Below are 23,972 nucleotides of genomic sequence, written 5' to 3'. Positions count from 1 at the left end.
CATTTCCTTTCCCTCCTTTGGGATAAATAACGCACGGTGGCGACTCTTCTGTCATTGCTTTTTTCGCCGGTTGTTTTTTTTCGCATTCTTTTTTTAGGTTGCGACATTCACAACTTGCCGAAATACAACTTTGATACAACAACTTTATCATACAACTTTTTCACCACTCTTACAAAGAACAACTCATGGTCTGCATACTCTGATTATTTATTCACCACTGTTATTGTAAGAAAAAGTTTCCATACAAGAGTTGTTGTTCAATGTTGTGTGGTTCTCTTTCACTATTCTTAATTTGTGTCTATACTGCTTATCTAGAAGCATCTAGCGAAACACGTTGTAATTCTTGTAATTATTTTTGATTCCTTAAGTGACATGTTTAGGTCTTTAGACTTGAGAGGGCTAAGAGGTTGTTGAACCCTTAGACGAACTATGTAATCTGTTGAGATTAGTGGATTAAGTCCTTGTTGAAGGCGAAATCACCTTGGCCGGGTGGACTGGAATAACTTTGATTTTCAAGCAAACCAGGATAAATCATTTGTGTTGTTATTATTTCTTATTTGTGTGTGTTGTTGTGAAAATCTTTTAATTCCTATGAAAACAATTCAACCCCCCCTTTCTTATTTTTCTCTACCTTCAATTGGTATCAGAGCTCCGACTCTGTTATTGATTTTTCAATCAAACATTTAACCATGTAGAGAGACCCAGGGGGAGAAAAACTTCATGGCCAACACAAATGAAAGAGATAACTATAACGCAAAACCTCATGTTATTGATGGAGAAAAATTTGACTACTGGAAGGACAAAATTGAGAGTTTCTTCCTAGGCTACGATGCTAATCTCTGGGATATGGTTACAAATGGTTATGAGCTACCCATCTTTGCAATTGGTATTCCTATTCAAAGAAGTAGAATGGGCGACGATCAGAAGCGTGATTTCAAGAGTCACCTTAAAATTAGAACCATTCTGTTAAACGTTATTTCCTACAACGAGTATGAGAAGATAACCAACAAGGAAACACCCAAAGATATTTTTGACTCCTTGAAAATGACGTACAAAGGAAACAACCAAGTTAAAGAGACTAAGTCTCTGGCCTTAATCCAGAAGTATGAAGCCTTCAGAATGGAAGATGATGAAGTTATTGAAGTGATGTTCTCAAGGTTCCAAACCTTGGTTGCAGGACTCAAGGTTCTGGACAAAGGATACACTACAATAGATCACGTCAAGAAGATAATCAGAAGTCTACCCAAGAAGTGGAGACCTATGGTTACTGCTCTGAAGCTGTCAAAGGATCTGAACAACATAAGTCTTGAAGAACTTATCAGCTCTCTCAGAAGTCATGAAATATATCTAGAAAAAGATGAACCTCAGAAGAAGAGCAAATCTGTTGATCTAAAGTCAAAACCGGAAAGAAGAAATACAAAAAGGAACAAAGCTTTTCAAGTTGAAGAGGAAGAAGCTGATGACTCTGAGAATGAAGATTCTGATGATGAAGAAGAATTATGTCTTATTTCCAGAGGAATCAAACAGCTATAGAGAGAGACACAACAAATTCAGAAGGCCCAGACATAAGGGAAACCATCCAAATTCAACCTCCAGAGGCAGACCCAACAAGGAAGTAATGTGTTATGAATGCAAAGTGCTTGGACACTACAGAAATGACTGTCCAAAGCTAAAGAAGGATAGCTCCAGAAAAGAAAGCTTCAAGAAGAACTCATTCAAAGCAAATAAGAAAGGACTCATGGCAATATGGGACAACTCTGAATCTGAAGCTCCCGAATCAGATTCTGAAGAAGAGCAAGAAAATGTAGCATTCATGGCCACTACCTCTAGAAGTTCATCTGAAACAGAGTCTGACTCTGAAGAGGTATTCTCTAACTTTTCTCGTTCTGATCTTGAATCCTATTTGTTAGAATCTCTGAGCTTGTATCAGAAGCTTCAATAGAAATTCAAGAACCTGAAAAAGGTTCATGAAGAGACTGTTGAAGAGTGTGACAAGCTTGAGAAAGAAGTTTTTAAACTCAAAGAAAATAATTTTATTCTTGAAAGAGAAAAATATTTTTCAACTAAGAAATGTTCAAAACTTGAGTAAACTCTTTCTAAAGCTCCACCTACTTTTGACACTATCATATACAAATATGATAAAGCCTTTCAAAAAAATTTGAACAACAACCTAGATATAAGCAAAATGGCTTCTATGATCAATGGTGTAAGTCATAATAGAAAAAGAGGAATTGGTTATGACTCTGATGACGATGATCAGAAACCTTCTATAGAAAACAAACCAAAATATCCTTTTTCTTACCATTATTCACTGGCACAGACACAGAAGTTCAGTAACGCTAGAAAACCTAAAGTTTTCAGAAACTCTAGGAAAACTAATCCTAAAGGACCCAAAAGGTTCTGGGTACCAAAAGATAAAATAGTGTACGTTGCAGATATCCTATGCATTAGAGTTAAAACACCAGTCATGGTACCTGGACTCTGGATGCTCGCGACATATGACGAGAAGAAAGCATATGTTCCAAGACCTGGAACTTAAAGATGCTGGTTGTTGGTGTAAGCCCTAGAGGCCAATACTTTTGGTACTTGTATCGAATTATTTAAAGGCATTTTCTTTATTATGGTTGATTAATAAAGTCCCTAGAATAGATAGTCCGTTTAATGTATTAAGTGTGACTTAATCATGAGAACACATTAAACATAAGGACACTATTCTTAAAGTATCCGTAGTCGAGCTTTAATGTGAAGTGGGATAACATTAAAGCATTAAGACTATTATGTTTGTAGACTGATGATCACATCTCATGGATCATGGATAAAGAGTTATCAAGTCTTAAACATAGGTATGAATATTAGGAGTAATATTTATACCGGATTGACCCGCTATGAGAATACTATATAGAAAGTTATGCAAAGTGTCATAAGTTATTCTCATGGTGATAATAGTGTATACCACTCTTCGACCTGAAACCACTATGGATCCTAGATGTAGAGTTGAGTGCTTTATTACTGATCCAACGTTATCCGTAACTGGATGACCATAAAGACAGTTGATGGGTACTCCACGAAGCATGATGAGGGACATGAGTGTCCTAGATGGAATTTGCCAATCCTGCGTAACAGGATAAATGTCTATGGGCCCAATATTGAACTGGACAAGGGTGACACGGTCTATACCTTGTGTTCAATATAGACATAAGGGCAAAGGGGTAATTATACACATAATTATTATCACAGGAGGTTTTGTCAGATCACATGACATTTTCGTGACTTGGGTAGCAGTGATGTGTTGCTAGATACCGCTCACTGTTTATTATGTTAAATGCGTGATTTAATATAATTGCCAACGTCGCGAAAACCTATAGGGTCACACACAAAGGACGGATTGATGAGAGATAGAATAATTAAGGAACATCGTAAGGTACGGTGCACCTGAGTGGAATACGAAATATGGTAAGGTACCAAATACTTAAGTGATTTTGGTATATTATGAGATATAGGCCAAAATGCACTTAAGTGGGCTTTTTGGCATGAAGCCCACACAAGTGGTTCTATAAATAGAGCTCTTGTGCAGAAGCTTTGTATGGGAATACAACACAACTGAAGAGTTGGAATTTCGTATCTCTCTTTCTCTCACTCAAAGCCTTCATTCACAAACAGCTAGCACTGCGATTGAAGGAATCCGTTCGTGTGGACTGAGTAGAGACGTTGTCATCGTTCAACGTTCGTGATCGCCCTGTGGATCTGTATCAAAGGTTTTGATCATTATCAGAGATCTGCACCAAAGGTTTGAATCGCCACAAGAGGTAACGATTCTATCACTGATCATGCCCATTCGTAAGGATCACTAAATGGAGAAATTTTTAAATTCCGCTGCGCCTTGGATGGCAATTCTCCTTCACTGGTTTCATAGGCTTTGTTGGAAATTAGAAAGGAAGAATCAGAGGATCTGGAACAGTTGGTAACAAATTTCTTCCCTCTATTTCTGATGTTCTTTATATTGAGGGATTAATGCATAATTTGTTATCCATAAGTCAATTAAGTGATAACAGTTATGATATTATCTTTAATTAAAATACGTGCAAGGCTGTCAATCAGAAAAATGGCACAATCCTTTTCACTAGAAAGAGGAAGAAAAACATTTATAAAATAAAACTTTTATATTTGAAAAATCAAAATGTGAAATGCTTGATGTCTGTTAATGAAGAGCAATGGGTGTGGCATAGACTCTTGGGTCATATTAGCTTAAGGAGGATTTCTCAGCTAAATAAACTTGAGTTAGTTAGAGGCCTACCTAAGCTGATGTTTTCTTCAGATGCTCTTTGTGAAGCATGTTAGAAAGGGAAATTTTCTAAAACTACTTTCAAAACAAAAAATGTTGTTTCCACCTCTAGACCTCTGGAACTTCTACACATTGATCTCTTTGGACCTGTTAAGACATCGTCAGTCAATGGTAAGAAGTATGGACTTGTCATTGTTGATGACTACAATCGTTGAACACGGGTAAAATTCTTAAGGCACGAGAATGAGTCACATTCTGTGTTCACCAGTTTCTGTTCAAAAGTGAAAAATGAATATGACTCTAAGATTATCAGAGTCAGAAGTGATCATGGTGGCGAATTTGAAAACAAACTTTTTGAAGAACTTTTTGACTCTAATGGAATATCAAATGATTTCTCCTTTCCTAGAACTCCACAACAAAATGGAGTTGTAGAAAGGAAGAATAGGACTCTCCAAGAAATGGCAAGAACCATGATCAATGAGAGTAATATGGCTAAGCACTTTTGGGAAGAAGCTGTGAATACAACATGTTACATTCAGAATAGAATCTCTATCAAACCTATTCTGGAGAAGACTCTTTATGAACTGTGAAAGGGAAGAAAACCCAACATTGTTTATTCGCATCCTTTTGGATACTCTTGTTTTATTTTGAACATTAAAGACAATCTGAACAAGTTTGAATCTAAGGCACAAAAGTGTATTATGTTGGGTTACTCATAACATTCTAAAGGATATCGAGTACACAATACAAAAACACAAATTGTGGAGGAACTAATTCATGTCAGATTTGATGACAAGCTTGACTCTGAAAAGTCAAAGCTAGTTGCGAAATTTGTAGATATGGAGATCACACTTGCAGGCTCTGGCGAAAATACCAAAGGTTTTGAAGAAGCAGAAAGAGGAACTTCAGAAGCACCTGAACACACAATCAATCATAAAAGACAAAGAAATAGGTAGAATGTTTCTAAAGAACTGATTATGGGAAACAAGGATGAACCTGTCAAAACAATATCAACATTCAAAGATTCTGAAGAAACACTTATGGGACTAGTATCTATAATAGAGCCAATATTCTATGAAAAATATTTTCAAGATAAAGAATGGATTATGTCAATGAAAGAAGAACTTGATCAGTTTTCCATAAATGACGTTTGGGATCTTGTACCAAGACCCAAGGGGACCCATGTGATTAGAACTAAATGGGTTTACAAAAAGAAGCTAAATGAAAAAGGTAAAGTCGTCAGGAACAAAGCACAGATGGTGGCACAAGTTTATAGTCAACAAGAAGGAATTGACTACAATGAAACCTTTGCTCTAGTCGCAAGGTTAGAGTCTATTAGTTTCCTTGTATCTTTTGTTGTTAATAATTCTATTAAATCATATCAAATGGACGTCAAAAGTGTGTTTCTGAATGGTTACATTTATGAAGAAGTGTATGTCCATCAACATCCTGGCTTTGAAACTTCAAAAATTCCAGAACATGTTTTCAAACTTAAGAAATCTCTTTACGGTCTGAAATAAGCTCCCAGAGCTTGGTATGAAATGCTTAGTTCATTTCTTCTGGAAAATAATTTTATCAGAGGCAAAGTGCATTCCACTCTCTTATGCAAAAACATCAAAAACGATCTTATAATTTGTCATATTTATGTTGATGATATAATATTTGGTTCTTCTAACCCCTCTGTTTGCCAAGAATTTTCTGAGTTAATGCAGGCAGAATTTGAAATGAGCTTAATGCAAGAACTAAAATTCTTTCTGGGTATTCAAATCAATCAAACATCAGAAGCCACGTATGTCTATCACATCAAATGCATAAAAGATCTTCTGAAGAAATTTGACATGTCAGAAAGCAAGCCATCCAAGACTCCCATGCATCCTACTTGCATTCTGGAGAAGGAAGAGGTAAGTCAAAAGGTTTTTCAGAAACTCTTGTCGCATCACGCGAAAAACCGGCGGGAAAACAAGAACAACAGAGCCGCCACCGTGCGTTATTTATCCCAAAAGAGGGAAAGGAAACGCTCAGAGTAAACCTGGAAAGAACATGGTCTCGCGACCAAAGAGAATGGGTTCGGGAGTCGGTTATGTGAAGGGAAGGTATTAGCACCCCTACGCATCCGTCGTACTCGACGGGATCCACGCACAATAGGAAGGAAAATGGTTGCTAAAACACTGCTCAAACACACACACACTGGCTGAAGGAGACACAAGAAAACAGACTGAAACTGAACTCGGCAGGATATCGCATCCTGGGCCTACTTAGTCTATCAGGCATAGACATCAGAGTCAAAGTAGTTCGGACTGGGGAAACGACACATGCTCGCTAAGGTATCGCACCTTATGCATACGTATCTCCTCGGACGAGAGAAGAATCAGAGCATTCGTAGCTCGGCTGACATGCACACAAACAAACACTGGCAAAGGTAAACGTGGAGCCTGAATGCCAATCACTGGACTTACATCAACATCCGAACCAAAACACACGCACACTGGAACCCAAATGCCACTCGATGGACTTACATCAGCTTCCAAGCACACAACAATACACACAGAGGGGTTGAAGACAAAAGGTGGAAAAAGAAAAAAGGGCGCCCGGAGAGATCAGCTCAATCTCCTGCCTACATACTTCATCTGGTGTGAAGATCAGGGCGATGTAGTTCCCCTACAGAGGGATACAGGACTAGCCTAACCAGATAACAGAGGGAGATACAACTCTAGGGAGACTACGACTCGAGCCTAGATGTTGTCATGCAAAATCATCCCTAAGTTAAGGTTTCTAGCTAACTGGCACAGGGAGCCAGCCTATCCTAGTCATGACTTGCACAGGAAGCAAGCCACACCTACACTTAACTTGCACAGGAAGCAAGCCAAGCAAAACCTAACTTGCACAGGAAGCAAGTCTAAACTAACCCTAACTTGCACAGGAAGCAAGTCAAACAAACATACAAGCACAGATAGCACACACTATACACAAGCAAGTGGCTCAAACAAGGGTTAGGTTTTAGTCGAGGGGTCATATCAACCTCAACAAACAAACCTCTGGAACTGGGTGAATGTGCTCTTAACCTTGCCATTGAGGGGCTAAGGTGAAGCAGATGAAAGGTGAGTGAAGATAAGACTTCACAGCTCTTATCCCTGGCCTGGGAGAGCTTAAGACAAGAATGTGTGGGTTCAGAAAGTGGGAACCCTTCTACACATTTAAAACTGACTCAACTGTACAATTGTACAAGATCTTGGGTTTGTATCTGCAATGCATCAACACAGTGGTGTGAGCAAAGCAGATGACACACAGAATAGCAGGGGATAGGTTGCTTATCCCTTGGGTTCTGCCAATTGCCTCTTCACTTAGGAGGTCTTTGACTCTATGCAAGGACAAAAGTAAACAGTCACAAACATTGCCTCTTAAGGAGGGCTTCAGACAGTTGCCTGGCCAAGTAACAGGCCAGGTCTTCCAGACTACATGAAGATGAGAAATATACCTCAATGCAAATTGCTTATACGAGCAAAGCAAAGCAAAAGTTCACAAGGAACTGAGCAACTAAAGTACCTGGAACCAGTCAAGCACAGTTAGTACACAAGTCAAAGTTAAATCAAAATGAAACAGATATCAACCAGTCAACACAATCAAGTGAATGTGCAAGGCACAAGGCTCAAGGCATGTGAGCCAAGCCACTTACAAAATAAACAAGTTAGACAATGATATTTAAGCAAGCTCAATCAAAAAAGAATTGGTCTCAATGGTCATTTGTTGGTCAACCTGAAAACATGAACTCAAAGGTGAGTAACAAGACCACTAGGGCAAGCCTAGGGTCAAAAGAGAATGAAAAAGTCAAAACAGCAAACAATGTCCAATCAAGATCAAATTCAAACATTTAGGAAGCAAACCCAATTGGTTTCATGTTCATATCATGCATCATCATCATTTCATAAGCAAAAGAAGTCAAAGCATGGCAAATGAGAGCTCATAGGAGTCAACATAAAGACTTGCATCAAAAGTCAACTCAAACATTTCCAAAAGTCACCAAATAAATCATGATCAATCCTAACACACAGCATGGTAAGCATGTCAAATTTCATCTCATTTGGACAAGAGGAAGGTAGTCAATGAAAATCAGAAAGTCAAATCAATTTTGAACATGCTCAAAGAAGTCAACCAAACATGCATCAACTTGAAAAAATCATAAATCAGAGATAGTGTATGATAAATGAATGGGACCAAAACCATGTCAAAGATTAGGATGTGTAGTTATCTCATGTAAAATTTCATGTCCATCTAATAAAGTATGAGAATTTCACAAATGAAATGGGAACAAGTGTCACATGAGGTCAACATTTGACCAAGCAGGGGAGAAAATCTCAAACAATTAGGAAATGCCACAAATAATTCCAAGAAAATTCACATGTAAACTAGACATACAAGAGTAGGTTCATGCAAAAAATCAGATCAATTGGAGGTCAAGAAGCATGGGTACAAAAATCAACAAGTTGCACATCAATGGTGTGACACAAATTGTCACACCCTACTTCAAAAATTCACAACTCTCAAACCACATAAGATAAATTCACAAACTCTACACCAAAATCACCATGAATGTGTCTAGTTCAAGCACAAAAAATTTGGGAGCCATTGGATAAAGTGTCATCATTTCACAAATGTTTTGGCAAAGTGTACAAAAATTGGGCACATGAACAAAACCCTAGCATAATTTAAAAAACCACTCATCCAAAAATTCTGGAAAAAATATGATTAAAAACTAGAGATTGTGATGAACATTTGGCAAAAAATCTCATGAATTTTGGATTTAAAATGAATGCGCCATGATTTTTGTAAGTTGTGGAACCAAAATGCAATAAACATTGAATTAATAAAATGAATTAATTTAATATAATGGGACCGATGGCATTTTTGTAAATCTGGGGGGAGTTAAATGAAACGCTGCGTTGCGTTTTGGGACTTGGCAAGCTGCTAGCGGTGCATGGCAATGGTACAGGAACAACAGCATGCAAAAACACAATCAACAGCAGCCAAACGCGATGCAAAGGATTGAACAAATTCTGGGCAGAAAAATAATTAGGGTTTCATGTACAGTATTCATATTCCTCATCCATGGAAGAACATCTTTTCCAGAAACAAGAATCAAGCACATCATCACGATCAGCAGACCAAGCACATCATGAATCCAGGCATCGTTTAAACTCAATCGACTTAAACAACATGAACCAAGCAAAAACTCATTCCACCATCAAACTTTAACATAGCATAACTTTCAAAATAGCCGACCATTTTTAACGATTCAAGTTCTAAAATGACCAGCATAAAAAGATCTAGCTAGAGCATAGCATGGTTTGGTAAATGATGAAACTCGAGAACTTACTTGATTTTGAAGAAATCAACGAAACAGTGTTGTTTGTGTGTTGTAAGCTCAAACAGACGAAGCTTGTGGTTCGAAATGATGAATGGAGAGTGGTTTGTAGCTCAACAACCCTTGGAAATGCTCAAATCGAGTTTCACCATTGATGTGTGCTTGGTAAAACAGAACATGAAGATGCTGTTACAGTAAGAAAATGAAGCTTGCCATGGTCTCAAGATTGATGGTAGATGATAAAACAAACAAGATGGCTCGTGGTTCTTTGGAAGTTTTGGCCAGAAAAATGAAAAAAGGAGAAAAATGGGATTTTGAGAGCATGAGTTTTCTGTTGGTAATTGATGCTGCAACTAGGGGTTTCAAATGACAGAAAATCATCTTTTAATTCTCTGTTTGAAGGTACAAATCAAAGTCCATGGATATGTGGGATAGAGTTGTTGAGAAATGTACTTTTTTTCCAATTTTCAAGCAACTAGGTGATGGGTGTATGTACTTGCACGAATTTGACTTTAAACATGTCCAAAATACAATTTCAGATCAATTCCCAATGGCCAAAATGATGGAAAAGGTTTATTTTAAAAAGTCAAAATTTCACTTCACTTGAAATTAATTCAAGTAAGTCAAAAAATGCCATTTTGATCCATAAGGTTTTGGTACATGAAAGTTACATTTTTGGAAAGAGGGGATCAAATGTGACTTGTAGGAAAAAACCCCACCCAAATTGGCCAAATGGTTTGAGAGATATGGCCTTTTGAAGTTCAAGAATTTCTGAAAACGATTCGATCATAACTTGCCAACCATACATGGGAATTGAGAGTTCTTGGACTTTTTGGAAATGGGAGAAAAAGATCTTCAACTTTCATGTTGGGCAAAAATTCATTTGAAGCTTGTATCATGATGTAAGTTTGAGGATCAAGACTTTCCATTTTGGGCAGGTTTCAATTACAGGTCCAGTTTCCATTTTTTGGAAATTTCTGATCTGGCTTTAAATTCTTCCATGATGGTGTTTGACATGATATATGAGGACTATATGGACATGAATGAGACCTCTCAAACCAAATCCAACCATCAAAACCATAAAATCAGACACAGTTGACCAAGTTTGACTTTTTAGGGTTTTTGGCAAACTGTGCATTGACTGATGACTTCTGAACATCCAATCCTTGACCAAGACACTTCAAATGGATCCCCAAGTCATGTGAACATGTTGGACCAACCCTAGGGCCTTGGCTCAATGAAAAACACATTTGCTTGCTTGACTGACTGATCTCCTGACCAGTTTGACCTAATTCTCTTGATTGGCTTGCACTTGAGGCAAGTAGGACAATGCAATGTTATGCAGTGGACCATGTTATGTTATGACCTAATATGAGAATGTATGTACAATGATAGGTGCAAATTTTGAGGTGCTACAGCTGCCCCTATTCAATCAGCTGGGAACCCGAATGGATGAGAGCAACGGCTGTCAGACCTTCAGGGTAAACAGGGATTGAATACCAAGAACCGTAGAAATTTGCACTCTGCCGGATATGATACAAGAAGAACCACGTCATTTACTGATGACGCCTGCAATTGACAACTTCAGAAAAGCGAAACCATTTACCGATGGTTAGAAACTGGAAACTTGATATTTACCGATATCAACTTCAGCAAGACCATTTACCGATGGCTGCTAGGAAAACAACTCTGATGTAAAAGGAAGCAAGACCATTTACCGATGGTGGCTTCAAAGAAACTTGACATTTACCGATATCAACTTCAACTCGACCATTTACCGATGGCTACTGCGACTCGATCCAATATTTACCAATATCGAAGCATACGGGGCCATTTACCGATGGCGTCTCCACTTGAGGAGGAACAAAATCTTTGTGGTGTAATCAGACAAGACGTTTACTGACGACTTCTGGGGATCTTGATTTTATCAACAAGGAAACAAAGCATGACCAGACATTTACCGATGACTGGGATGAGACTCGACGTTTACCGACATCGAAAGATGATGTTTACCGACATCCAAAAACGAACAGACATTTACCGATGACTGGGGAACACTTCACTAAGGGAAAAAACAAATATTTGCAACCGGAAAACCAGATAGGACATTTACCGATGACTCTACTGGGGATTTCTAGCTGAGGAGTTATCAGACATTTATCGATGACTGCAGAAAAGACTCGATGTTTACCGACATCGAAAGATGATGTTTACCGACATCAAAAAATGATGACCAGACATTTACTGATGACTGGGGAGAATACCCGATGTTTACAGACACCGAAACAATGGTGTTTACCGACACCAAAAATGATGACCAGACATTTACTGATGACTGGGGAGAACACCCGATGTTTACAGACACCGAAACAATGGTGTTTACCGACACCAAAAATGATGACCAGACATTTACTGATGACTGGAGAGAAAACTCGATGTTTACAGACACCGAAACAATGGTGTTTACCGACACCAAACAAAGAAACACACGCGGGTGCTGATATGACACTTACCGGTATCTCAAGAACGACTTTTTTAGATATGTCAAGGCAAGGTTGACCACCTGCTGGGGGTCTCACTGGGGAGAAACAAACTTTCTGTTGCCAACGGGTGAGGTAAAACTTCTGTGGGGATATCAATCCTGAATGCTGTCAAGAGCAACTGTAGCAGACTTGCTGTGCTGATGTTGAATGAAATGATCCGCCTCTGCCGGGGATACGGTCTGGTGAAGTTAACACATGAATGCATATGTTTGAATTTTTCTATGGCGTAATGCTCCATATTGAATGGGAATGCTACGCAATTTGAGGATGCAATGATCACTAAAATGCAAAAATGCAAAAATGATGAAAAACTCCGGCTGGGGAGCCAAAACTGATCGGGTACTCCAACTCTACGGAGAGACTCTGCAGGGAGAGCAACGACTTCTCACTCATGTTGGAGAATAACACTGCTGCTGGGGAAAGGTAAACTCCGCTGGGGATATCCTTCAGCCCACGGATAGGATAAATGTTGGAGATAAATTTCAATGAACCTGCCTCACTCGGGAGGAAATCGGCAAATACAGGCCTCCTGGGGATAGGCAAACCTTAGATCTGTGGGGGAATAGAAGGCACTATCCACAGACGTCTCCGCAGGGGAACATAGCTCCGATAGCTTCCAAACTTGCTTGGGGAAAATATCTGCTGAGGAAACGTCCTCACAGACGCCAATCCTGAAAAACAGCACAACAAAATGCCCCCAGGGGATACATGGACAAGATACGCTCAAGTGTCCTCAACATTCAAAATGATTTTCAAATGTTGTCTTTTTGCACGTTATTGTTTAGCCTTCATGTTCTTATATGCAATGCTTATCAAAAATTCGGACATTTTTGCAAACAAAACAGTAAAAATAAAAACCAAAGAGCTATTTATCTGAATAACGACTTTTATTGATTGAAAATGTGCCTGAAAAGGCAAATACATTGGGAGGCAATTCCTAGAAAGAGGTAACTGCGCACAAAAGGAAAAATCTATCCTAATGGCAACGTGAACACGGCATCCACTATTTCCCAATTCTGTTATAACTCACAGATCATCGGTTTTCCTCCCAACTCCTAGCTTTCTGAGAAGAATGACTGGACGGATCACATCTTTCGAGATGGCAAACGACAAAGCTTGATGAAGTACAGACAACTCAGACTGTAGTCTTCGCTTTAATCCCTCTTTTGGCTGGATCGCCCTTTCGGGTTTTCAATCCACCGGGATACCCATTTTTGCCTAAGTCGCCCTTGCGGGTTTTCGACTTACCGGGTGTACAAATTCTTTTCATTTTTATCCCTAATTTTTGCCCGAACCCCTTTTTTTTTGTTTTTTTGTTCGCCGGGATGCCCTTTTTTTGCCTGGACTCTTTTTTTCTTTTTGTCCAGCGGGTCAATTTATGCGAAGTATTTTTTGACTACATCTGAGTTAACAGGAGACGGAAAGTCTTCACCATCCATAGTTGTAAGCATCAAGGCTCCACCGGAGAATACCTTTTTCACAACATACGGACCTTCATAATTAGGAGTCCACTTGCCCCTGTTATCTGTACCGGGAGGGAGGATCCTCTTCAAAACTAAATCACCGATCTGATAGCTTCTAGGACGCACTTTCTGATCAAAGGCTCGCTTCATCCTTCGCTGATACAACTGTCCATGACATACAGCTGCTAGCCGTCTCTCCTCGATAAGGCTCAACTCGTTAAACCTTGTTCGAATCCACTCGGCTTCGTCCAACTTGACATCCAATAAAACTCTCAGAGAAGGAATCTCCACTTCAACAGGTAGGACAGCTTCCATACCATACACAAGGGAGTAAGGGGTTGCCCCGGTCGACGTACGTACTGAGGTACGGTACCCATGCAAAGCGAAAGGCAGCATCTCATGCCAATCCTTGTATGTAACGACCATCTTCTGCACAATCTTCTTGATATTCTTGTTCGCCGCTTCTACAGCACCATTCATCTTCGGTCTGTAAGGAGAAGAATTGTGATGTTCAATCTTGAAATCTTTACAAAGCTCTTTCATCTTGTTATTGAGATTCGAACCATTGTCAGTGATGATTCTCTCCGGAACTCCATAACGACAGATGATTTCTTTCTTGATGAACCGGGTAACCACTTGTTTGGTAACGTTAGCATAGGAAGCTGCTTCCACCCATTTGGTGAAATAGTCAATCGCTACCAAAATGAAGCGATGTCCATTCGAAGCAGTGGGCTCAATCTTCCCAATCATATCAATGCCCCACATGGCAAACGGCCAAGGCGAATTCATGACATTCAGAGGGCTTGGTGGTACATGCACCTTATCAGCATAGATTTGACACTTATGGCACTTCCGAGCATACTTGAAACAATCGGATTCCATAGTCATCCAGTAATAACCCGCTCTCAACAATTTCTTAGCCATTGCATGTCCGCCGGCATGAGTACCGAAGGAGCCTTCATGAACTTCCTGCATTAACATGTCTGCCTCGGGTCTGTCCACGCATCTGAGCAAGACCATGTCAAAGTTTCTCTTATACAGCACATCATCCTGATTCAAATAGAAGCTTCCAGCTAGCCTCCTCAGGGTTTTCTTGTCATTCTTCGACGCACCTTCAGGATACTCCTGAGTCTTTAGGAAGTTCTTGATGTCATAATACCACGGCTTCTCATCACCCACAACAGACTCGGCTGCAAACACATATGCAGGCCTCTCGAGTCGATTCACCGCAACATGTGGCACATGATTCCACCAATGAACTTTGATCATGGAAGACAAAGTTGCCAAAGCGTCAGCCATTTGATTCTCATCCCGGGGGACATGATACAACTTCACCTTCTTGAAGAACGTCAGTATTCTTCTGGTGTAATCTCTATACGGAATCAAATGCGGCTGATTCGTATTCCAATCTCCATTGACTTGATTGACCACTAGAGCTGAATCTCCAAATATATCAAGAGTTTTGATCCTCAGATCAATGGCTTCTTCTATCCCCATGATACAAGCCTCATACTCAGCTTCGTTGTTGGTGACGTCAAACGTCAATCTGGCAGAAAAAGGTATATGAGCACCTTTAGGATTGATCAATACTGCCCCAACACCGTTACCATTCATATTCACAGCCCCATCAAACATCAGTGTCCATTTGTCACCCGGGTCCGGTCCTTCCTCGCCAAGAGGCTCTTCGCAATCTTTCATCTTAAGATACATAATGTCTTCATCAGGGAATTCAAACATCATAGGCTGATAATCTTCAATCGGTTGCTCGGCGAGGTAGTCTGACAGAATACTACCTTTGATGGCCTTTTGTGACGTGTACTGAATATCATATTCTGTTAGAATCATCTGCCAACGAGCAACGCGTCCGGTGAGAGCCGGTTTCTCAAAGATGTACTTTACTGGATCCATCTTAGAAATCAACAGAGTAGTATGGTTCAACATATACTGCCTTAGTCGGCGAGCAGCCCAGGCCAAAGCACAGCAAGTTTTCTCGAGCAGTGAATATCTTGTTTCACAGTCGGTAAACTTTTTGCTAAGGTAGTATATGGCATGCTCTTTTCGACCAGACTCGTCATGCTGTCCCAATACACACCCCATCGAGTTCTCAGTCACTGACAGGTACATTATCAGAGGTCTCCCTGGAACTGGAGGTATAAGGATTGGAGGTTTCTGTAAATACTCCTTTATCTTGTCAAAAGCTTTCTGACAGTCATCATTCCACTTGATCGCCTGATTCTTTCTGAGCAGTTTGAAAATTGGTTCACATGTGGCAGTTAGGTGAGATATGAACCTTGCAATGTAGTTCAACCTCCCTAAAAACCCACGGACTTGCTTCTCCGTTTTCGGTTCAGGCATCTCTTGAATAGCTTTGACTTTCGCTGGATCAACCTCAATCCCTTTCTCACTGACAATGAAGCCTAAAAGCTTCCCTGATCTCACCCCAAACGTACACTTGTTCGGATTCAACCTCAGCTTGAACTTTCTCAACCGGTCAAACAGCTTCTGCAAATTAACCAGGTGCTCCTCTTCTGTCTGCGACTTCGCAATCATATCATCTACGTACACTTCAATTTCTTTGTGCATCATGTCATGAAAGAGAGTCGTCATTGCCCTCTGATAGGTAGCACCAGCATTCTTTAGCCCAAATGGCATCACCTTATAGCAGAACGTGCCCCAAGGTGTAATGAATGTCGTCTTTTCCATGTCCTCTGGCGCCATCTTGATCTGATTATATCCGGAGAAACCATCCATGAAAGAGAATACCGAGGATTGAGCCGTATTATCAACCAATACATCAATGTGAGGTAATGGGAAATCATCTTTCGGACTCGCTCTATTCAAATCCCGGTAATCGACACACATTCTGACTTTACCATCCTTCTTCGGCACAGGAACGATGTTGGCCACCCATGGGGGATAACTTGTAACAGCCAAAAAACCCGCATCCCACTGCTTCTGAACCTCTTCCTTGATCTTAGTTGCCATGTCAGGACTCGTTCTACGAAGCTTCTGCTTGACCGAAGGACATCCTTCTCTAAGAGGTAATCGATGCACCACAATGTCTGTATCTAACCCAGGCATATCTTGATATGACCAGGCGAATATCTCCACATATTCTCTCAGCATCTCAATCAGCCTCCTCTTGACAGAGTCCTCTAAAGCAGCCCCAATCTTGATTTCTCTTTTGGCGTCCTCAGTACCCAAATTAACAACCTCCAACTCCTCCTGATGAGGTTGGATGACCCTTTCCTCCTGCTTCAGCAATCTGACCAATTCTGCAGGGAGTTCACAGTCTTCCTCACTCTCCTCTTCAGCTTGGTAGATGGGATTGTCGAAATCATACTGAGCCATAACAGAACTGTTCATAGTGAATGCCATAAGATCGCTTCTGCATGTTTAATGCTTTGTTTTAGAAAAAGAGTTCAATAAAGTCACAAAAAAAACAAAAACATTGCCATTTTTATTGTTTTTGAAAAAGGATGAAAACAAAAAATAGAAAGACAGGGATCACAAAGTTTGATTTCAAAAAATGTCCTTCATTAATGATAATCATTAAAACATGATGAGGCCCTACAATGAATCACTACGCCTTGGGCAGAACGTAGGATTTTCATGCAAAATGACAAAACAACAGAAAATTACTCTGTCAGAAGAGTAACTTGAACCACTTCTTCAGCCGTCCAGTTGTTGATAGACCCCCCTGGTGCACACGGGCGAACCCAGTTGTCCAAATCACAATCACTGTCACAGTCTTCACTACCGGTTGCAGAGACGTCGCCATGATTCATCAGCCCAGCGCTGGTAAAGTACTCGGACCCGCTTGACCATTCTGCTCTGCTTGGAGAGGCTCATAACCAACGCCAAATTTGTCTTCTTTGACAGGCAAATCCACCATCTTGCCCCAGCCTTCAGCTTTGCCAGAATCAACAACCTCCTTAGCCTGCTTGTAAGAAGTAATTGAAGCACCTGGCTTCCTCTGCTCAGCGTACGCCACTTTCTCAAGAGCCACAGTCTCAAACGCCTGGCATAAGGTTTCGTGGATCTCGCCATCCACCTCAACATATTTGAACGAGGATAGATGACTCACCAGAATCTCTTCTTCACCGCACACAGTCACAATCTGACCGTTCCAGACATACTTGAGCTTTTGATGGAGAGTCGACGAGACTGCCCCTGCTGCATGAATCCATGGACGCCCCAATAAACAACTATAGGCGGGCTGGATGTCCATAACATAGAAGATGATATCGAATACCTCAGGACCTATCTTCACAGGCAAGGTAACTTCCCCACACACAGAACGTTTGGATCCGTCGAAAGCACGAACGATCAGGTCACTGGGAGTAAGCACAAACCCTTCCACATCAATCTTCTTCAGAATCTGCTTAGGCAACACATTCAGCGACGACCCGGTGTCTACCAATACGTGAGACAACACTGCCCCCTTGCACTCCATGGTGATGTGCAAGGCTTTGTTATGGTTCCGCCCTTCAGGCGGTAAGTCCAGGTTGGTGAATCCTACACCATGCCTGGTGCTCACATTGGCCATCACACCCTCCAGTTGATTGACAGAAATCTCCTGAGGCACGTAAGCCAGATTCAACATCTTCAGCAAGGCATTACGGTGTGCCTCAGAGCACAACAACAGTGAAAGTATAGAAATCTTGGACGGAGTTTGATTCAACTGATCTACAATCTTGTAGTCACTCTTCTTGATTATCTTCATAAACTCCTCCACGTCCTTCTCAAATGACCCCTCGGGCGCTTCCTTCTGGACAGGTTCTTCCTCAACCACAGCTTGCTTACCCTTTGCTTTGGCGAGAGCCTCAGCATTATTGTCCCTCAAAGGCTGCGGTGCGAACAGACGACCGCTTCTGGTAAAACCTCCTGGACCCCCTACATTATCCACAGCCGGACCAACAGTTGCAGGAACTCTATTCGGTAAACCAATTGTCACTGGAGTTTGATTCACTGGTCTCGTCTGACTTTCAGCCCTTCTGTAACTGCGGTGAGCATTATCATACTTCCACGGCACGGCTCTACTATTCTCAACAGCCCTTCTTCCAGACGCAACGATAGTAGTTGGAGCACTGATGGTTACAGGCACGGAAATGGTAACTGGGGTACCATTTGTTGCAGGTGCACTAACGACCCTTTGTCCACGTTCTTCAGACGGTTTAAAGTAAATGGTGATAGTTGACACTGTTCCACGATCTTTTACAGCCCTACTGAATTGCAAACAACCCTCATCCATCATACCCTGGATACCGGCCCTTAACTGGTCGCAACCATTCTCAGATTCTGCACAGCCCAAACAATCCTCATCACAGCCCGAGTAGACACCCCCATTCAGCAGACGGCCCTTCACAACTAGCAGAGAAGTCTGAACATCATCAACATTAACAACCAGATCTTCAGCTTCTTTCCCCTCAATATTGTTCACTCTATGCCCACCATGCTGAGGCATAGGGTTGTTTACGACGTTAGGCACTGGAGCGAAGTTGATCGCCTTGGCATCGATCAAATCTTGGACCTTGTGCTGGAGAGCCCGACACTTCTCAGTATGATGCCCTGGTGCCCCAGAGTGAAAGTCACAACGGACGTTGGCGTCGTACCCAGGAGGCAATACTGTAGGCGGAGCCATTGTACGCAACTCAACCATCCCCAACCTGAGTAGTTCGGGCAGCAGTTCGGCGTACGACATGGGTAGCGAATCAAAACGTCGATCAGGCATCCTTTGTCTGGGCTGATACGGACGTTGCTGTTGTTGTTGTTGCGGTTGTTGAACTCTTTGTTGTTGTTGTTGACGAGGTTGAGGTGCCGGAATGGTTACTGCAGCAGCTTGACGGTATTCAATTCTGTTCTGATCTCTGCGGTGTTGAACAGCATTAGTTTCACCCTCTCTTCGACGAGGTGCCCCAGCAAACGGCTTCTTAGAAGAAGAGGAACCAGCATCTTGGATCTTCCCAGTTTTAATCAAGCTCTCAGTCCTCTCTCCACAAATGACAACATCAGAAAAACTACCGAATGGGCAGCTCCCCATCCGGTCCATAAACACACCCTGAAGAGTACCGATAAACATATCTGTCAACTCCCTCTCCAGCATAGGGGGTTGAACTCTAGCAGCCAGTTCACGCCACCTCTGGGCGTACTCCTTGAAGCTCTCATTGGATTTCTGACAAAGACTCTGCAGCTGAGTCCGGCTCGGTGCCATGTCCATGTTGTGTTTGTATTGCCTCAAAAGGCCTCACCCAGATCCCTCCAACAGCGGATAGAATCTCTCTTCAATTCCATGTACCAGTCCAAAGAAGCCCCAGATAGACTATCTTGGAAAAATACATCCACATCTTTTCATCATCGGTATACGCAGAGATTTTTCGATAATAAGCCTGCACATGGGTGCGAGGGCAAGAAGTACCGTTGTATTTATCGAAGGACGGTGCTTTGAACTTGTAAGGGATTCTCAAACCTTCCACCAACCCCATATTGGTAACATCAAAACCGAGAGAATTTTGACATTCCATAGCTCGGATCTTCTCAGCAAGGGCATCAACTTTACGATCCCTCTCATTAACCCTTCCCAGAACGTCTTCGTCTTCACTGAGCAGAGAAAACATATCCTCTTGTCTGTCAACAATCGGAGCAGGATTACGGGCCGGGGCACGGACTGCTCTGGCATTAGCGGCATCTGGAGCAATAGGTTGACCGTTGATTCGAATACCCCCCAACTCATCACCTACAGCATAGTTGTTGATGGGTACAGCAGCAGCAACATTATTATCATTGACCGGGCCTCCCTCTGGCGGAGCATGGTTGACCGGTGGAATTGCAGCCTCTTGTCTCTGAACCATGGCTCGAAGTTCTTCTTGACCTTGTGCAACCCCTTGCATCATATTCATAAACTGGGCCATGTTAGCCTTCATCTCAGCCAACTCAGCTTGAACTTGATCCATACCTCTCTGTTGATTCAGTCTTGTTGAGTAGCGGTGCGGACGTTGATCAGCTATCCTGCCTGAACAGGAACCAAGAGTGAGAAGTCACGACCAAGAACACCTGTTATGCAAAATGATATGAGTATGGTGCTAATGATGCGTATGATGCACATGATATGTTCATTCCTCAGGCATTCAAAGAGCCTGAGTCATCCTCAAAAGATGGCAACCTGCAGCAAGAACAACACAGAAGCACAAAAACAACATACACAAGAGTGATGAGTACAAGGTGAAACCAACAACCTCATCTATATGAGTAACAGGATCATACAACAAAGTCGACAAAGAAAATCCAAACAATCGGAGTACAACAATGAATCCCATCCAACAAGCCTGGAGGTGATTCTCAACATACACATCAAAGATACAAGCTAAGACAAACGGCCTCCCGGAATGAGAGTCTTCAAGTACTGACACTGGTCTATCAACAGGTCACATTCTGAACATTCTGGCAAAAGAGTGATCTTCTCCTTCAGTTGTCGTCTAAGCTCTACCACTTCTCCTCCAAGGTGGTTCTCTGATGCCTGTCTCAAGTCTACTTCCTTCTTCAACTGGATGTCTTTATCTCTGAGTTGCTTCTCCAAGTCTCTGATCTTCTTCTGATAGCTGGCCTCAACCTCTGCAGCCTCAAGCACTCCCGGTGTTCTGCATCTAACATGCTCTCCATCTCCTCGTAGGATCTCTTCTTGCTTCTCAGTCTGCTAGCATCTTCTTCTCGCACTCCTCTGAGTTGATGAGCCAAGTTCAAACTATCAGCTTTGGCTTTGTACAGCTCCATCTGGGTATCTTGCTCCTTCCCTCTCAAACGGCGATTCTCCATCAGGGCTTGCTTGTAGTGCTCCGCAGGCACACTCTCAGCAAGGATCAAAGGTGGTTGCTCCTGCAACGGCTCCATCCTATCGTAGGGTAACAACAAAGTTTCTACTCTCTCCTTGACCCAATCAGTGTAATCGGGCATAGCAACGGCAAACTTCTTCCCTAAGACAGATCCATCCTTCACACCAATAGACTTCCAAGCTCTCCCTATCTGCTCCAATCTGGCCGGGTCACTCTGCTTCTCAAAATACACACTTTCAGCTACCTCAGCCTCAAGTGGTCTTCCCTTCATCACAAACCCCAACTGGCGGAGAGAAAGAACCGGGTTGTAATTGATGCAACCCCTAGTCCCTACGAGTGGCACATTACGGAATCCTCCACAGCTCATAATGACGTTACGCACATCCATCCGGTAAGATTGCCACCTGATATCATAGGAGGTAAGAGACATAACCCTCTGAGTCCACTTATGCGTGCTCTGAGCATCCACAAAAGGTCCACTGACTGGCAGAAGAGACAAGAACCATCTGAGCAAAAGCGGGAGACAACACCTGATAGCCCCACCCTTACCATGCCTACTGTGAATAGCATAGTAAGTGTCAGCTAATAGAGTAGGAACTGGATTTCCTCCAATGAAAATACTGACTGCAGCATAGTCAACAAAATTGGGCATACTCGGAAACAGGACGATCCCATAGATCATGACGGCCAACTGAGCATGAAAGGCTTCCCAACTTCCCTTCTCTGCTTCTTCTCTAGCTACCCTCAACAGAAACTTCAAAGGCAATCCTACAACATCCCCACTGGACTTCCAACTATCACTGACTTCCTTGATACCCAAATGGAGAGCTCTGGCAACAACTCTGAAATCAACCTCCTTGGGCACATCCAAGAAAGGAACCTGATACCGGACCGGGACACTCAGCAGAATGGAGTACTCCTCAAGAGTAGGCGCCAACTGATAATCTTGAAAGGTGAAACAATGAAGCTCTGGGTCGTAGAACTGTAGAAGAGTCTGCAACGGCACCGGATCGACTACCATCTTCAACAGTGTCAGAATATCTCCATACTGGTCAACAAACCCCTTCTGGTTACCACTGGTCATAAGGTTGCTCAACTCAATCAGAGACGTCAAAGGTTCACGGTGAAAGCTGTAGGAACAAGTCTTCCGCTTCAACTCTGGGACTGTTGCCATCTCTATCAGTGAACAAGCTCTGGAATGTACCTGAGAAATGATATGCATGCAGGGATTAGTTTTTTTTCCTTTCCCTCTTCTTTTTTTTTGTATCTTTTTTATTGCGTTTCTTTTGAAAAATAAATATGCTATGATGCAAATGATGCAGACTGGACTGGTTGGCTGGGTCTCTCAGAACACAGGATCAAAACTTCGGCCTGAACTCGGAACCACAAATTCATCTGAAACCCAAAGTCATCTGAGACCCCAAAATTCTGAACCAATAGTCACCAACAGGATCACAAGTCACCAACAAGTCACCAACAAGTCACCAACAAGTCACCAACTGTACCTGTAATGATGATCATTCCCTCCCCACTCACGGGTGTCATCTAGGCCAGGGTAAGGTCGAGAGAAACGCAGCATAAATAACCTTTCGCAGAACATCATCATATACACACCCGAAGTATGTAACGATAATATCCCACCAGGGTCTGAACTGCTCGTGATATCAATGTTCCGCTAAGTGGCGCAATACCACCCGCTTCCCATGAATCACTCTATTCCTAGGTATCCTAGATTTCACTCATGGCCTGGGTATTGGGCCTTTTACCTCATGTAACTCCCACCCCAACAGAGAGAAACAGACAACCAGCCAGGTGAACAGATGAATATGAATGCAAACATTAATGCAAACAATAAATGCAAACAGTAAACGCAAATATATACAAATGAATGCAATAAATACAACAGCAAACAGCAACCAAAACCCTAACCTAGAGAGCGCTAGGAGAGACTCGCTTAGGGAAGATGGACCAGCATAGGTCAACTTCTCTACGTCCCCAGCAGAGTCGCCAGCTGTCGCATCACGCGAAAAACCGGCGGGAAAACAAGAACAACAGAGCCGCCACCGTGCGTTATTTATCCCAAAAGAGGGAAAGGAAACGCTCAGAGTAAACCTGGAAAGAACATGGTCTCGCGACCAAAGAGAATGGGTTCGGGAGTCGGTTATGCGAAGGGAAGGTATTAGCACCCCTACGCATCCGTCGTACTCGACGGGATCCACGCACAATAGGAAGGAAAATGGTTGCTAAAACACTGCTCAAACACACACACACTGGCTGAAGGAGACACAAGAAAACAGACTGAAACTAGACTCGGCAGGATATCGCATCCTGGGCCTACTTAGTCTATCAGGCATAGACATCAGAGTCAAAGTAGTTCGGACTGGGGAAACGACACATGCTCGCTAGGTATCGCACCTATGCATACGTATCTCCTCGGACGAGAGAAGAATCAGAGCATTCGTAGCTCGGCTGACACGCACACAAACAAACACTGGC

General features: G+C 42.1%; 1 protein-coding gene across 1 annotated transcript in view; it reads left to right on the top strand.

Annotated features, from left to right (window-relative positions):
• The first annotated feature begins 720 nt into the window (after positions 1-720).
• LOC127122614 (lisH domain-containing protein C1711.05-like) overlaps positions 721-23,972 on the top strand; it is a 38,055-nt gene continuing 14,803 nt past the window's right edge. Inside the window, exons 1-2 of the mRNA XM_051052920.1 lie at positions 721-1,103; positions 1,654-1,864. Of these exons, the coding sequence (XP_050908877.1) occupies positions 721-1,103; positions 1,654-1,864 (594 nt within the window). The remainder of the gene's footprint in view (positions 1,104-1,653; positions 1,865-23,972) is intronic.

The sequence above is a fragment of the Lathyrus oleraceus genome, chromosome 2 (assembly GCF_024323335.1).
Source record: "Lathyrus oleraceus cultivar Zhongwan6 chromosome 2, CAAS_Psat_ZW6_1.0, whole genome shotgun sequence".
Taxonomy (NCBI): Eukaryota; Viridiplantae; Streptophyta; class Magnoliopsida; order Fabales; family Fabaceae; genus Lathyrus; species Lathyrus oleraceus.
This window is presented reverse-complemented; position numbering and strand designations above follow the sequence as displayed.